The sequence below is a fragment of the Apostichopus japonicus genome, chromosome 22 (assembly GCF_037975245.1).
Source record: "Apostichopus japonicus isolate 1M-3 chromosome 22, ASM3797524v1, whole genome shotgun sequence".
NCBI classification, from domain to species: Eukaryota; Metazoa; Echinodermata; class Holothuroidea; order Aspidochirotida; family Stichopodidae; genus Apostichopus; species Apostichopus japonicus.
Genome location: NC_092582.1, coordinates 22,469,927 through 22,487,972, shown reverse-complemented (window position 1 = coordinate 22,487,972; position 18,046 = coordinate 22,469,927). Strand labels below are relative to the sequence as shown.

Here is an 18,046-nt window from a genome sequence, read left to right as displayed (position 1 = left end):
TCCGAGTCCAAGCCATCTGAAAGCTGGTTCAAGGAGAGAAGAAGTAAATCAGCATTTATGCAAAGGCATAGAGCTCAACGTACGTGTGTCAGCGTTAGAGCAGAATACAAATACAGGTCAATACACAGAGTGCATGGATGATTGATGAGGTAGTTACCATTATGTACAAGTGTTGAAATCAACATATGCAGAATGAAAACATGATTTAGAACAAAAACAAACAAATTGTTACCCACACCCAATCCTATATATTTAAATACTTAATACCCATAGTCTTATATTTCACGCTCTTTCCAATTATTAGCACATACTACTACAACTTCCCCCAAATCATGTCCACTACATAGTTATATCCATAATGTAGTTATATACATATCAACTATGTCCATGCAGCTCATTGGCTTCATGATGTCCATGTTCATTATGTTCATTTGTTCGTAATATTTCCATTGCTTATTGCATTTATAAGATATATCCATGTTCACTTTGCTCATTATGTCAATATGTCCACCATATGTCCATTCTCATTACATTCTCATTGCATTCATGACATGACATGTCCATGCTACCTTCCTTCATTATGTCTATGTCTGCAATATGTGAATTCTCATTGCATTCATTACATATCTCCCTGTTCACTATCTTCATTAAGTCCATACGTCCGCAATACGTCCATTCTCATTGCGTACATTATATGTCCATCTTCACTAGATGTTCATTAAATTTCAATGTGTCCACAGTATATCCACTTCACAATATATGTCCATCGTCACTGAGTTCATCATGTCACGGTCCATTCCATTCATTATGTCCTTGACAGGTAAACTATTAAACTTCATTATGCCTTCGTCCATAATTGTATCCGTTGATTTGGTTTCATTAGTTCTGTCCATGTTAAATCATGATAATGTTCATTGGGACCAATTGCATGTAAGTATATAGGCTTATGTGTCGATCAATATCCATGCATGTTTTCATTAGGTTCAATAACGCCCACATCTAATTATAATCCTAATAATTATAATATCCCTATCCCTCACACACAGGCACATACAACCCTTGATTCTTTTGAAATTGTCCATACAAAGCAATCTTCTGTCTACTTTTTTCTCCTACAGTAGCTTGCTATACCCATCTCCTCTTAATTTGCAGTATCTTTCTTCCTATATAATCTACTTATATTTCTGTCTTCTGTTCATGACGGAACATGAAAAGACTTGAAAATCTATATTAAAAAGGTATAAGAATGGACAACATGGTGAACACTCACTACATTAATTATGACATTTAGTTTGCCTTAATATTGTTCAATAATTTTTTGGGGATGTTCACATCTGTTCAATATATCATTTATATTTAATCATGTTCCAATTTTGATTTGTTTTTTTCTTTCTTTGACATGTGACATTTCTTATGCATCAAATGTTAGCAACATGATCATCATTAATGTACATGTGGCTCCTCATTTTCACCTTCACATCTCATTGTCAACTTCTCATTGTATTCTTTCTTCTTCTTCTGTCAAGTTTTGCGGAAGCTCACGTTCCATATTTCCTTTTATCTATTATTATTATTTTGTTTTTTCGCCCCTTTTTCTCCTTTCTTCGGGCTGTGCAAAAGATATCATTCAACCGTCAACAGCTATTCCAATTACATACAAAACTTCTCACTACAAAACAGTTTGCACTCGATGTTCTTTCTCCCCTGAGCGAAAAGCTTTTCACGTGTTATGACATTTTCTTTCCGACCGTATTCCCCGAATGCTGCAAACTATGCCGATCGCATTACTTCCTCTAGGTCCCGAGAGCCGAAACCGAATGAAAACCCTTAGGTACGACGGTTCCATTTGATTACCCGGATTTTGTCAATAATTCTACCCATTGTGATGATTAGGAAGACAAGAGGATACTTCAGGACTAATCAGCATTGATGAAGGGTGCATGTTTACATTATAACCATCCATTCCCAGACAGCTGTCGATTCTCTTCAAAGACTGACTGGCGCATGGGCAACTGTGCCTTCCCTCGTCTAGGTTCGACCATGTGGGATTTATTTTACCAAAACCTTGTTCGTTACATCGTTTGGAAGCATCGGTTGTCGTCATCATAATCTCGTCCCTCCTAATAACTCAATCGTTAGGGGCTGCACTGTCTGCGAATCTGAATAATTACGTCATTGATATAGTTCTGTCTTCTAGGTTAGGGTGAGATATGGGTAATTTATATAACCAGTTGTCGGGAATTCATTTCCATTGTGGATTGAGTTCGGGAGGAGAGCTAGAGAATGAAAACGGAAGCCTTCGGTATTGACACATGGGTCTAGACTTCCTCCTCGTTCTGCTTATTATGCCCCCCAAAATATGAAAAGGAGGCAAGTCACACACATCGTCTGTATGTCACGAAATGAAGAGATGTAAACCCTGCATATAGTCAGGAATTATGGTGGCAAACAGTTAAAGAGACAATCCTGTAAAGCCTATAAACAATAGATTTGGGCAGAAATTTAATCTTGTCATATTTATAATCCAAGAGAAATGAAGATATTGCTGGTAATATTTCTACAGCAATTCCAGTTTTCAAGTTATTTCAATTTAAAGTATTATAAATCTATGGCATGTTCCATCTACATTATCACTTTTAGAATGCCCATTTGAGTTCAAGAAATGGCTTTGCATTTCTGTCAGTCACATTGCTGTCACACTGTCACCACAATCGAGTTGAATGCCTTCTCAATTTTAATAGCTCAATTGTGATTTTCCTTGTCATGTTCATCTACTTCTCTGTGTTTGCCCAAGAAACAGCTTTGTTTTACTGTCACACGGCTGTCACTCTGTTACCAAAACTCTTACAAGTTAAATTCCTTATTTGTGGATCCAATGACAATTTTAACCAACATGTTGTTAAATTGTTATTAGTTTCTTATTCATCTTTTCGCATGCCTAGTTGAGCTCAAGAAACATTTTTGTACTACACCCTTCCAGTTTGAGAACTACGTGACTGCCGTATCTCGCTGAGGTAACTAATGAATTCAATTATGCAAATGGTGTAAATGTTTCATTAAAAAGGACATACTAACTATATTAAATTCTATGGTATCATTAATCGTCAGCTTCATGTTGTATCACTAAGTGCAACTTTTACTTTGAATTATATATGCACGGTTATGATACCATATATAAGTTGTCTGATGATCGCTCAACTGCGAGAAACTCTACTCTGAACTAGGCTATGTTTGAAAGAAAACAAAAACATCAGAAAAGTATTCAGAACACCAACATGCCATGAGTTATTGTTGAGTGTATGAATCATTTCTTTTACAGGTGACACATTTTTATATAGATATATATGTCACGGTACATTTACTCTGTTGTTAATTATAGATGCTACAAGGAGGGCAACTGTACTTTTATGAGCAGCTGCCATGGTATGTGGAATTTACTGCTGGATAATTGTTATCTTCATTAATACAGCTCTTCATATTCAGAAGGGTCAGTTTTGATTGCATGGAGCCCTAGAGTATAGAAACATACCTGACTATGTAACTGGGCATTAGGAATACAAATCATAGGCAATCTTGAGGTTCCATCTCCCAATACTCTCCCCCTCCTTCCTTTACTCCTTTCCCCCCCCCCCCTTCACCTCCTCTTCAAATCTAACTTCATATCCTTTCTTACCATTCTACTCTTCTTTATCCTCCTTCCCCCCCCTCCCCCTCACAGTTCCCCTTACAACACTGATCATACATTTTGCTAAGTATTAATATGCAAGATATCATGAGCCATGTTTTACTTTACTTTTTATCCAAGTTTGACAATATTGGGTAGTTCTCTGAAGTGAAGCAACCACTCACTGGCTCACTGAACATAAATAAACAAATAACCTTGAATTTCTTTGTTGTTTTCCCAAATATAAAGTCAGAGTACATGCTTGTCGATACGTCATTTGACCTTCAAATGACCTCACACAATGACAATTACGAAGTTACAATATTCAGTAATATCATGGTGGGGATATATTGATGGTTTCTCTTTTACATGACCACAGACTTAAAAGGTATTAATTAATACTGCCAAATATTACAGGAATAGTCGATTTTTTGTTTCCATTCATGTCCCAAACATGAAGTGATACATATTAAACATACAATATCAACATCACTTTATCAGAGTACTGTGAGCCAAGATAGGTAGGAACCTTCATATATATGCTTATGACACTACTTTCATATATGTTATCAGGGAGTAAAAGAGGGTATTAAAAACAAAGAGTATTACAGTAAATAAAAAGATGCAAGACTAGACTATACAGTCCACTGAGTTATTCCTAGCCAACAACCTATTTAAAGCATCAATCTGTAGGATAAATTACTTTAATATATTCTGCTATAATTGCTCAGAAATAGATATTGAGCCAACGGAAGCAGACTTCTGCCAACACCCTCCCCTTCCCCCTTCCCCCCCTCCCCTTGCACCTCACATAATCTTTCACGTAGTGAGCTAAGATTTTTTTCGAAGCATGTTCGTGATCTTCCAACAACTCTGAAGAATGAAGCCTTGTCCTTTCTAACTAACTTCAGAGTAATATGAATCCACAGTATTTGCCGAAAACCAAAGCGGAGCTAATTATTATGGATGCCGGATGATCCATCATACACACATGGCATGGTAGCATGACAACAGACACGATGAATCGAGGCGAAGAAAGATAATCGAAGAGGCAGACGGATGTAGACATAACTAATAAACCTATACTTCTGATTAACACATGAAACATACATGCAACAAAGTACAGGATTCAGTGGCAGTGTACAAACCAAGCACCGAGTAATGTGTAGGATTCAGGGCCAATGCAAACCATGCAAAACGTAATGTACAGGATAAGGGCCAGTGTAAACCATGTAACGAGTAAGGTACTGGATAAGTGCCAGTGTACAACACAAGCACCGAGTAATGTACAGGATAAAGGCCAGCTGTGTAAACCATGTACCAAGTTATAGGTATGGGATAAGAACCTGTGTAAACCATGTAAAGAGTAAGGTACAGGATAAGTGCCAGTGTGCAAAAACCAAGCACCAAGTATAAAGGTTCAGGATTCAGGCCAGTGTATAACTGTGCAAAGAGTAAGGTACAGGATAAGGGCCAGTGCATAACCATACAACTAGTAAGGTACATGAATCAGGGCCTGTGTAATCTAAGTACTTTGTCTAGGCTACATCATGCCATTTAAATGAGGGGGGGGGGGCATCCATTTTTGTGACATTACGCCCCCATGTGCAGACTACTAAAGTGAACCTTATATTTGAAAACATTAATAATTAAAGTATTTGAGACTCTGCACTGATGCATTTTGCTCCTTCAAAATATATGAATTTCCTTCTTTCAATGTGAAACGTAGCAAAATCAGTCCAGACAACCCATACATTATAGAAATTCCAAAACTTACTGGTTTGGATATTTACGAGTGACGAGCTTACCTGTCTCCTCACAACCTTAGCACCTCATTCTACCGTGCCTATAAAGTCCTGGTAAATAAATAACACTGTGCGCCCTCTATGACCGGACCCCCCTTCCGGTCCCTCCTCCTTTCTCATGAGACCATTCCTAAAGAGTGGCCTCACGGACACGGGAGTGGGGGTGGCAAGGTCTGGCCACCCCCAACGACCCCCGTCGAGTTAACTTCCCAAAGTGAACCCCTAACAAAAAATTCACTGACGCCTTCTTAGCAGGGGGGAGTGTAACCCTCTCCGGCGCAGCGGGAAGGGGGGACACTCTCCTGAACCCTGCAGGCGGAACTACCCCTTACACTAACAAGGAGCCTAAAGATTTACGGTCCGCCACTTGTTACCCTTAGATCAACTTAGGTGAGAACGTAAGTGGAAGACTATGTACGCAAACGCATACGGAAACACATAGGTACACTCACCGATAGACATAGTCGATGGCTCTCTGGTGGATGGTGGTTCTGTCTATCTGGTGTGAAGCTCGGAGTCATGAGTCAAGTCGAGCGACCGCTCCTCCGTCCGGCTGTGTCCCACCACCCTCTCGGGGGAGGGAGGCGGGAATGGAGACAGGTAAGCTCGTCACTCGTAAATATCCAAACCAGTAAGTTTTGGAATATTTACTTCGCTCCTCGCTTACCTGTCTCCTCACAACCTTAGCACCGAGTGGCACTGCCCGATGGTGGGAGGCCCGAGGGGTGGGACCTGTTACCCACCGGACCTCGCATCACCGCGCTACCAAATGCCGCTTCGGCGTGTAAAGTGTCGGTCAAGTAGCAGGCGACGAACGTAGTTGGAGTTTTCCACGCTGCTGCTTTGAGTATGTCCTCTACCGGGATGCCGGCGAATAGGGCTGTAGAGGCCGCGACCCCTCTGACGTCGTGAGCCCTTGGTCGGGAGGTCCCCGATGTGAACGGGCGTATGATCTCTACTAGCCACCTGGATAGAGTGTCTTTGGAGGCCGCTGCGTAGGGTGGTCGTGGTATGATGAAGAGAGAAGTTGATTGTCTTAACTTCTCTGTCTTGTTCAGGTACCACTTCAGTGCCCTGACTGGACACCATCGTTTGTCCTCGGCTACTGATGACATGGTCTTAATTTCCGGGATGAAAATGTCTCCTGGCAAGAAGGTCAAGGTCTGGTTCTTTGCAATAAATGACGGGTCTGGAACCATCCTCACCCCGTGGCCCTCAAATCTGATGTGATTCTGCTTGGTGGATAGGGCGTGGAGGCAACTCCTCCTTCTTGCTGACGCAACTGCGACGAGGAAGAGTGTCTTTTTTGTGAGGGCAGCCAGGGAGGCGTTAGCCATTGGTTCGTATGGTGGTCCTGCCAGGGCATGTAACACTGCTGAGAGTCCCCAGGAGGGGGCCAGCCGTCTGATCTGTGGGCGACGATTCGCCATGCCTTTGATGAGTTGTGCAATGTACGGGTTATTGCTCAGTGTGGAGCCATCTGGGAAGCCCTGGTGGATGGCAGCGATGGCCGACCTGTAATTCCTGATAGTGGAGACTTGTTTCCCTTCTCCGAAGAGTGAGAGGAGGAACTCGGCTATCTGTGTCACAGAGGCAGCAGGCAGCAGTATCTGTCTCGGTCGGCACCATTGGTCGAACTTCCGCAGACGGGAATCGTAAGTCGCTGCGGTCGTTCCCCTTCTAGCGTCGGCTGCCATCGCGGCAGCTGCTTCTGAAAAGCCTCTCTGTCGTAGGGAAGACCGGACAGCCTCCAGGCAACTAATTGTAACCCCTTGATGTCTGGGTGGGAGAGAGTTCCCTGTCTCTGGGACAGTAGGTGGGGCTTGTCCGGTAGACTCACTGGGACGTCCATGAGGAGTTGGGGGATCTCGGCGAACCAGGGTCTGCGAGGCCAGAACGGGGCTATTAGTGTGAACCTGCCCTTGGAGTTCCGAATTTTCCTGAGGACTTGTCCGATCATACATAGCGGCGGGAAGATGTACGCATCCATGTGGTCCCAGGAGAGGGACATTGCGTCCGTGTGGTAGGCCAGGGGGTGGAATCGTCTGGAACAGAAGGTCTGGAGTTTGTTGTTCTTGTGTGTTGCGAACAGGTCTATCGTGGGCCTGCCGAAGATCGAAAAGATTCTGTCGCAAGTCTCCTGTTCCAGAGACCATTCGTTGGGGTCTATATGCCCCCTGGATAGGGCGTCCGCCATCACATTGAGCTTGCCTGCGATGTGGGAAGCCCTTAGGATCGTGCCGGAGTCCTCGGCCGCTGTTATCACCTCCCACGCGAGTCGGCACAGTCTCTCTGAGCGGGTGCCCCCCTGCCGATTGATGTAGGCCACCACTGTCGTGTTGTCGGTGAAGATTGTGGTTATCGTTCCCTGTACGTGGTCGTTGAAAGCTTCCAGGGCTCTTTTGACCGCCATCATCTCCAGGATGTTGATGTGGAGAGATGTTTCTGTTTGGGACCACGTCCCCCATGCTGTGCGATTGCTCCAGTGAGCTCCCCATCCGGACAGTGACGCGTCCGTCGTTATCGATGTCATTGGTAGCTGTATCGCGAAGGGTACCCCTGAACTCCAGTTGTTTGGGTCGAGCCACCATCGAAAGTGTTGTGTGACCTCCTCTGACCTGTAGATGAGCGTTGTTTTGTCTGGGTCTGTAGGGTCTGCGGACCTCAGCAGGTGCAGTTGCAGAGGTCGCATGTGTAGCCTGCACAGTCTCACTATATCGACGAGGCTGGCCATGAGTCCCAGGGCCCGGAGCCATGTCCCCGTTGGTGACCCCCGGTGTGCCAAGATCTGTTGTGTGGTCGCCTTGACTGCCGCGACTCTTTCTTCTGAGGGTCGGGCTACCCCGGTGGTGAAGTCCAGTATGGCCCCGAGGAACTGGATCGTCTGGGAGGGTGATAGCCGTGATTTCTTCTGGTTCACGATCCAGCCCAGTTCTTGAAGGGTCTGGAGCGTTTTGTGGACGTTGTTGGTTGCTTCCGATAGACTGTTCCCTACTACCAACCAGTCGTCTAGATATACGTAGAGGGTGACCCCTCTTTTTCTGAGGTAGGCGACTACTGCTCCCGCGACTCTCGTGAAGGTTCTGGGAGCCGTGGCTAGGCCGAATGGGAGCGCCCGGAACTGGTAGTCTTGTTCTGCGTACCGGAACGCTAGGAATCGTCGGTGTTCTTTGTGTATCAAGATGTGCAGGTAGGCGTCCCGTAAGTCTACGGTCGCCGCCCACATGCCCTTTCTGAGTAGGGGTAATATTAAGTTTAAGGTCTCCATACGGAAGTGTTTTGGTCTGATGTGTTTTGTGTTCAGGGGTTTTAGGTTTAGAATGGGACGCCAGGTGCCGTCCCGTTTTTTGGTCAGAAAAAAGGAGGACCGGAAGAGTGGTCCCGTCTCTTCCGGAACTCTTGTAATTGCCTGCTTGGCCAGCAGGGCCAGAATTTCCCCTTCTAGGGCTAAGCGTTTGACGGGGTCCGTGGGTGTGAGTGTCTGCCTTCCTCCGCCCCCGAAAGGTGGGCTGGAGGAGAATTCTATTTTGTACCCGTGTTTGACTGTGTCCAACACCCACTTGTCCCCGCCAATAAATTCCCATTGCTGGGAGAAGTTTGTTAGTCTCCCCCCCACCGGCGGAATGGCCGCGGTGAGGTGGGCACCCCTAGGGCTGGGCGGCGAACGCTGGTCGATTGGAGGAGCGGTCACTGTCCCGTCTGGTCGACGTGGAGCCTCTGCCTCCTCTGGGGGCCCAGGGGCGGGTTGGACGGAAGGCTGCCCCCCGGCTTCGGCCTCTGAGAGCTCCTCTGCTCATAGATTTGGCGGGTGCTGCTCTCGTTCCCCTAGGTGCTCTGCTCTCCCTCGGGCGGAAGGGTCTGGTTCTCTGGGTAGGTGGGGGTCGGAATTCTGATTTGGCCAGAGTCTCCCTTCGGGCTACCTCTTCCTGGAGTTTCTTTTGGAAGCAGCCCGCAAAAAGGTCTTCCCCGAGGATTGGTAGTTCCAGCATTCTGTCCTTCGCCTCCGTCGAAGGCCAGTGGATGGCGGAGACGATGTTTTGTCTACGGGCCTTAACGGACCTGGTAGCGACCCTTGCAAATTGATCGTACGCGAGTCTGACGAGGGGGCCCAGCAGCAGGAGGAGCTGGCCCGCTTCGTCCCTGGATACTTGGCTGCTGTCCTCAGGGAGCTGTTGGTGGTGTCGCATAAGGACTTCGGCTGATAGCATTAGTACCGATGCGAACTTCATGCCCGAACGGGCTGCCATGTCCACCTCTACCAAAAGCTCTTCTAGCTTCCTCTGGTCCGGGGTCTTGAACACGTGTGTGGATGAGGCCCCTTGTTCGGCTTTTAATCTCTCCTTGGCCTCCTGGGGAATGGTTGGGCATCTGAATAGATCCTTCCATGCCTCGTCAGGTACCCTGACCGCTCTATCTGCCCTGGCCGGGAAGGCCGTCCACTTGGTCTTGTTGGCAATGGCCTCAAATCTGTCCTAACAGGTTGCGTCTACTGGTATGGTAGTTTTGGGCTTATATGACGCTTCGCCGGTCGCCGTCAATTTTGATACCCGGCCCGCCTTCTGCGGTTGCGTCTCGGGTTCCTCGAACCCCAGGTGTCGTCTGAATATGTCTGCCGCCCGTGTTATTAGCTCCTGTGGGAGGGCTCCTCCTGTCACGGGTGCTTCCTCCGGTTCGTAATTGTGACCAAAGCTGTCCTCCATAGGATCGTAGTCGAGAGGATCTGGATCTATGGGCTCCCCTTCGTCCTCCAAGCCGGAAAGATTCACCGACGCTCTGCAATCCAGAGCGTCCGGGTCCGGGGCCGGTTGCGGGGCCATGGTCGATACGGGGCTGGTAGGGCCCGGTGCCACGTCGGCTACCGTGGACGTCCTTTGCTCCAGCAGGGGCCGTAGCAGGCCGGTGAGTTTGGAAAGCCAAGCTGGTTCCTCTTCCTGACGCCGTCTCGGGGACCGGCGCCTCCTCTTGGATCTTCTGTATCCATCGTCGGAAGAGTCCGAGGACTCGTCGGAGATTGGAGAGTATCTCTTCCTCTCTCTACGTCTTGGGGATCTTGTATGCGACCCCGATCTCTCCCTTCTGGGTCGGCGGGAGGACTCTCTCTCCCTACTTTCTCGGGCCGGGATCTCCGTCGGAACCCGCCTCTCCGGCTCCCTGTCCGGCTCCCTGGAACGGGACCGGCTCCGTCTCCGCGTCCCCTCGGTTGCTCTCTCTTTAGGACCCGAGCCTCCCACGGCCGGGGGGCCGCGCTCTGTGGGTCTGTTTAGCTGCGGCCCGGACTGAGACGGAGTCTCCAGCCCGGCCGAGCTGTGCCTCTGCTTTGGAGGTCTTTTCCTGGCAGGAGCCTTGCCTTTGCTCCTGCCCTTCCCTCTGGCCGTAACTGATCCGGACGTAGCCGGGGCCGTTAGGGGAATTCTTTCTCTTTCTCTTTCCTCTCTCTCTACCTCTTTCTCTCCTTCGGCCCTCTCCTGGCCACTCTCCTCCACCTCTCTCTCTACTACTCCCTCCTCCTCTCTATCTCCCGTTATTCCTGGAACCTCCGGCGCCCCGATTGCGCTCGGGATCGAGTCCAGCCTTCCCTGGAGCTTGCTACGTAAGCCCTCAAGCCACAGGTCGATGTCCTGCCACTGAGCTGGTGTAAACTTAATACACACCAGGCAGGGGTCTCGTCGAGTGCAGGATCTGCATTTTGGACAAAGGTCGTGTTCGTCCCAGGCTCTGCCTGGGCGAAACATAGAGCAGTTGATGCACTTCAATGGATTGCGTGACATGCTGAATAACCGGATTAAGGAAGATTACTTCTTAGTGATAAATGAACAACAATAGAAGCTTAACGTAAGAGGGGAGAACTAGGGAGGGAATTAGGCTTAGGTGGAGCGTAGCGTAACCTAGCAACGGTAAACAAGGTAACGCTACGGGGTGGCCTAACATGAAAATGCAAGCTGAAACAAAAATGAGAGAGCGAGAAATACATACGAAAAAGAGTGAATATATGTGAGCAATATGAATCCCCAAAGGGGGGACGAGAGAAACTAAATGGGGGGAAGAAAGCTAGTAAACAAGCTAAGAAAACACAAAAACAACAACACGCTATAGCGTGGGGAGGAATAGGGCGGGAACCTAGGCAGTTTCGCGGAACTGCTAACCCCGCCGCAAACCAACCCGAGGAGGAAACGCACTACGAAAACAGTCCCCAAAACCCTCCCTTTTTGATAAAAAGGATACTTATCGGTCAGGAAAGGACTGTCAAACTTCTAAAGATCCGAAGCTAAAAAACTTCCGGCGATCGTCGAAGAAAACCAAGACAATTTTCCAAGGAAACTATCCACAAGAAAAATATGCGTGTAGGCACTTGGAATGGTAGAATGAAAAAGGAGGAGGGACCGGAAGGGGGGTCCGGTCATAGAGGGCGCACAGTGTTATTTATTTACCAGGACTTTATAGGCACGGTAGAATGAGGTGCTAAGGTTGTGAGGAGACAGGTAAGCGAGGAGCGAAGTAAATATTACCATACAGCAGCAGGTATAATCAACGCTGACTTTTACAGTTACACCATGAAATCTAGCACAGATGGGAGATGCCAGTTTATGGGATAACCGCTGCAACCTCAAAGAGTAAAGCCAAAGTGGAGGGAAAATCTTGAAACACTTTGTTGTCTATTATTTATTTCAATATACCAGCATGAGTTTACTCAGACAGGCATAACAAAGTTACAACGATGGGGAATGTACAGTAGGATTGGGGGAAGGACCATGGTCAACAGTACGAATAACTTTGTTTGTGTTCTTGAAATAGATGGTCAACATTTTCGTTTATTTCTAACCCTTTCTTGTTTTATTATATTAAAATTTAATTATGACCTAACTTATTGGTAAATCTTTAAAAAGACTCAAACACGTCGCTGTCAAATATATTGAATCAGTCCTGCGGGAGGACCCTGAGTGAATTAGGGTACAATCAGGGACTCAGGCTTGTATTTTACGAGCATATTCCATGAACTTACATGTATATGAACTTACTTCTATGAATCATATATTTTTCTGTCTCCAATGACAACATAATGCATACCCCACCACCCCCCATCCCCTCAAAACATGAATGGACAAATCTATTTTAATGAGAACAATAACTCTGCTCTATCTATGTTGGGTTCATCTCCCTTAGATTGAGATGCCAGAGATAAAATAAATTCATAACTATAATCTTGTACAGTATATATTATGGAGCTCTCTCAACATCAAGAATTAAGCAACCGTTAGACCATGTCAAACAGACCGGTGCCATTATTAGAGGAGGGTCTTCGTTAGAGCTTCAATTCCTTAAGGAAGAATACATTTCAAATGATCTTTGGTAAGCTATATATATTGCTAGCCGAGATTATACCAACACTGTTCACCCACTAATGCATAGTTCATTGGGAGTCTTCACTAATGAGTATCATGTTACAATTTCAAGTTTTTACTAATCACAAAGAATTTCATGAGGTCAGACCGATGACGGTTGCCTGTCATTACAGAGTGGAGGTCTATCTCAGTGTTCTAATTGGCTGAATTGTCCCGGTATTTCTCAGGAAGTACTTATAAACTTGCATGCACTGAGATATCCACCAGGTGCATACAACCTACATGTTATTCCTTATGTACTTCCTCTAAGTTAACATTAATATCCTAACATGTTGAGCCATGCAGACACAAATGCATGCATATTTGCATAACCAGCCGAGTTTAATTCCCAAAATTACGTTAAATGCCAGCTATAGTGCACAAATTCTCACCAACACCCAATATGCATTATTTTGCTCTCTGGAAAGTAACTTTTTGCATCGATCCTATCTATAGTAGAAACATTATTGAACGTTTCGTCTTGCCAGAGATAATGCAATCATACCGATTTTTAGCCGTAAATTTATGGATGGGCCATTTAGGGACCTGCTATGAACTGGGTGGAGGGGGGGGGGTGTATTCCAATGCAGCATTGATATTATATTGATATAGTACAACAGACTGTCTCAAGCTTAATCATCTCATAATCTATGAAGTGATTGCAACAGAAGAAAAAGCACTATTGTGTATTACAAAGAGGTTATTAAGAACTTTTAATGACTACTTTAATAAAAATCAATCATTTTAACATATTGGGGGTAAAGTTTCAAGGAATTTTCCTGGCCTGGGACCTGTCTCTGAAGAAAATAAAGTTGACTAAGATGGTTACTTTGGTCATCTGAAAATTAGCTTTTATAGCTATATCACATGTAATCCTGCAGTGTAAATTAGGTAGACAATACAACCACCCTATACTGAATACATCAATAAGTAGCAACTGTAGCCCTGCATGAGAATTACACTGAATTCATCTGTGTTAGATGGTTCTGTGACCCAAAATCTGCCGATTTTAGACATTTTGATTGTCTAGAAGAGATATCATTGAGTAATTGTGTTAAATGCATTTCAGGTGTGATACAATAATTTACAGTAAAGTGAATCACACACACAAACACATACTTCACCAGAACAGAGGTCATGTATGTATAAACACACATGAATTATATGGTAAAAAGAAATATTATTTTCTGGCATGTATACTGATAAAGGTTACAAAATTAAAATTATAAATAGTAAAAGAAAAAAAACAACAACTTGACATGTCTTATCAAGCTCTGAATTCCATCATATTACAAACTATTTTTATAAGCAGTCGGATCGGATTTGGTGGTAAACTGTAGCTACAGAATGAGTCTTGACAACAAAATAAGATTGTTATTAATAAATTTGCATCAATCATGAGGAATTTTTAAAGGAATTAAATGTTAGATAGCAACCTTTGAGTGACCTTGGACTAGAAAGGGTTGTCACATTGGGTATTATACATAATTATAAAATTATAACCATATTTTGTTGGAAAACTGCTACATACTAGCAATTTAATTTAATTTAAGAGGTCCATATAATAACTTTTTAACTACCCTTCCCTAGAAGTATGGAATGCATTATAATCTCTAAGCTTGATTAAAATCCATCCCAGGTATGGACTCTGTGAATAAAGTTCTGATGCATGGCTTGGGATTTGTAGAGAAATGACTCCCTGGGAAATTCGCGGTTATAAAAAGCGTTAATTCGCTGTTCCACGTTCAAAATGAGAGAGATACAGAGAAATTTAAGTTACTGGCAAATTGAAAGAAATCCTGTACTGAGCACAGCTAGCCAAAATGAGAATGACATTTTGCTATGTAAAGACTGTTTGAGAGTGATAGTTTGATCCTTCATCTTCGTCATGTGCTTTACTTGAGCGCCCTTGGGCTTTGAGCGCCTTTTTCTGGGGTTGATACACGTGCGCATTATAACTCTGTTATTATAATTATTATTTTTTTACAGGACAAGTCTTATAACTCTTCATTTCGTTTTGCGATATTAATTAAGGCCGGCCATATTTGAGATCTACACATACGGATTTGACTGATGGAATGTCAGATCGGCGGAATTTCTGTCGGAATTGATACATAAATTTCACGAGAGCAGATGTTCTTTGAAGAGCTAAAGGTCGAGCTAGCTACGATAACAAATGAGACTTTTTCAATATTGACATTTAATATACGATATAGACGGTTTATATCTCTTCAACCGTGTTGTCTTAATTAAAGCACATAGCAGCCAGCTGTCATTTTCTACAATGTTTGTTCAAGTAATTCGAGATAGCTGCACGATGCTGGATATTAGCCGATGTGCTATCGCACGTTTTGATCTCACAACTCTGCGGTAAAAGACTTAAAGAGTAGAAAAAAAAGACAAGACCTTCGTCATTTGTTTACTCCCTTTCTCAAGTTCAACTGTGATGAGGGTTTCATTCTTTTTTTTTAATTTTCGAGTACTTCCACTATAGCCAATAGGACGGCCATTCGTTGGTTGGTCGGAAATTTTGGAGTGGTCATTCTCCACTTATGTGGGAGTGTTTACATAGTGATCATTACAAATATCTATGGGGGGCAAAAAAGCTTGTAACTGGACACTGTACCAAACGTCGAAAGACGTTTCAGATACCTTTTGGCTATTTATAAATTAGGCCGTCCAACAAGGACCTTGAAGGAGTATCGGAAGTGGAGAACTGGAAGAAAACCAATCAGGTTTCAAGGAGACTTTATTCATTATCTGTTTGTCGACGTGATGACATCTCATTCGCGTACAAGCTGGTTCGAAGGGTTAACACACTGTCAAGACTGCTGCAAGTACTTCAGTAACCACAAGGACGGACATATTCGTAGTAATTTGAAGAAAGCCAATATATATGTGACCTCTTCATTGGAAGGTCACGATCTCACCTTATTAATTGATACAAGAAAGAAAGAGCACGTATGCTAAAAATTACCCAAACGTCCATTCACTTATAGTCTTGCCACATGGAAATTGTACCAGGTTTTCTTTCTATTTAATTATTAAAATATTTCGTAACTATAAAGATGTTAATAGATGTCTAATTAAGAATCGTATCCTAAAAACTAATTAAAACAAATTTCATGGAATTTTGCTTTATCAACTAGCAGCAGATGATGTCTTCAAATTTGCAATGTTCACATTTACCGAAGATGTATACGACACAAAGTTAGGTCTTGAGTCACCTTATTATTGCAGTTAGGCTTAATTTTAAGGACACGTATATCCGACAGAAAGTGCATGCCTATGGATGAATAAAAGAACACACTTCCTTCCCAGAAATATCCTTCACAATTAAAGAAGAACATTTCTTGGTTATAAGTGGGCGCTTGGATGATATATATGTATATTGACTAATTTCATAACTTTTTTAATTCTACTGAGTACTTCTAGTGGTAGTCAGTCTGGCCTAGCTTTATGTTCCTTGGATATTTTCAGCTAGGTTATCAATGTCCCACACATTGTAGCAATGATTCGTGGACTACATCGACAACTGTGGAAACTTCCTGACTTTTATATTATTCCATTCCCTCTGCTGACATTTATACAACAAATTTACCAGAAAAATGCGGCTATGTGATCCCAAAAAAAGTTTGTTATTTCAAAACTCTCCACTTTGAACGATAAGGCTTTCTACTTGTTTTTTGATATATCAGATAAGATGGTACATGTCACTGATCAACTATTTTACAATCGTTGTTTTAACCTGAATCCAACAGAGACTGCTACTTGCCAAGAAGACCTCATGACTTCACCATCACAACATACGATACCATGAAGTAATATATTATTCATAAATGCTAGATGCCACTATAGTGTCCCTTCATGTCTTGATAAAAAATTTTTTTGCACATTCAACATTTGATGAAGGGTTGAGTCCCTGCGATCACTCAGATACAACCAGGTAACACCACCCATGACATATATGGGCCTCTATTGTCATGGTGAGTGTATTATAGCCAAGATGTTTACTTGGATATCAAAGAATGACATCGTTAAATCAATCATTAAGTCTGTTTTTCATCCCTATCATCATTATTCTGCTTGCCAGGAAATCTTATTAAAGTGACTTTTGTGTAGCTATGAACTATAAAAGGCAGAATAATTATCCTTGTGTGGTGGTGAAATATTCCCTCAGTCCAGAGGAACATTTTATTTTTGCCTTAATGTGAAGGATCCGAACATAATATTAAAGCATCATGGGTTAAAATTGGCCTGTAATTCTTGTACAGTGTGTATCTGAGATGATTGTTGAAAATTGTCAAAGTTTGTACAATAAGTATTACAGTGAACTTGAAGCAAACACGTACTGTAGATTGTCATGGTTGCACACTGGTCAAGAGCAGAACGTCTTGTTTTTCGTTATTTCTTATACTTAGTTTTGACCTTGGATATGAGGAGTGCATTTGTGTGAGTGCATCTACAGTATGACATCACACCTGTTTGCTTCAAGTTCACAGTTGCTACAAAACATGTCAACTTCATATGTTGTTATCTCGATTAAATCATACAAATTGAGGAATTGGATGCAAATTTCACAGAGATGGTAAGAATAAGTTCTTCTTTCATCGGCCATAAAAATATCAATTTTAAAGAACACTTAATTTATTAGCTGAAGAAATGATGTTGACATTTCACAGCTGCGCAAACTGCCTCTTTAAGTCTCTCGGATACTGAAGCTGTAAATAAACCCCCCTCTGTCACAGCTTAAATTGGACGGGACATCATGTATTTCTCGTATTAAAGTAACATTCTTTTTGAGTCACTTCTGGTGCTACGATACAAAATAATTTGAATTATTTCTGAAGCTTTGTCTGAAACTACCGTCCCTGCCAGTGATCTGTTAACTCTAGTTTGGAGTTTGCAAAATTATTTCCAGATAGACATGAGCAACGGTACTTAGCTCTGAATGGGACCAAGAAAAGCTGAAGCCTTCCTCCTCACAATCAGCCAGATTTTGATCGCCATAGCGACAACTAGTCAGACTCTACCATCAAGCTTGAAATTTATCACTACAGTGATCAATGTTTTATTGATGCAGGGTTGCAAACAAAGTGGAGGGAATACAAATTAACCAAGAAATAATTGCAAAAACCCCTCTTTTTGCCCTTACTTTTAAGTTTGATTTCGTGACAAAAGTTCAAATTTAATATAGA

At 43.4% G+C, this 18,046-nt stretch overlaps 2 protein-coding genes across 3 annotated transcripts in view; both read right to left on the bottom strand.

Annotated features, from left to right (window-relative positions):
* Positions 1–18,046, bottom strand: part of LOC139963795 (gamma-aminobutyric acid type B receptor subunit 1-like) — a 144,274-nt gene that overhangs the window by 70,701 nt on the left and 55,527 nt on the right. The window lies entirely within an intron of this gene.
* LOC139963829 (uncharacterized) lies at positions 9,935–11,960 on the bottom strand. Its single transcript, XM_071965013.1, has 2 exons — positions 11,692–11,960; positions 9,935–11,238 (listed from the first exon to the last, which is right to left on the bottom strand). The coding sequence occupies exon 2, from the start codon at positions 11,235–11,237 to the stop codon at positions 9,942–9,944; it is 1,296 nt and encodes a 431-aa protein (XP_071821114.1). The 5' UTR covers position 11,238; positions 11,692–11,960; the 3' UTR covers positions 9,935–9,941.

What these genes read in the sequence shown, in the direction of transcription:
- LOC139963829 (XM_071965013.1), bottom strand. Translation starts at nt 11,237, where the DNA reads ATGTCACGCAATCCATTGAAGTGCATCAACTGCTCTATGTTTCGCCCA.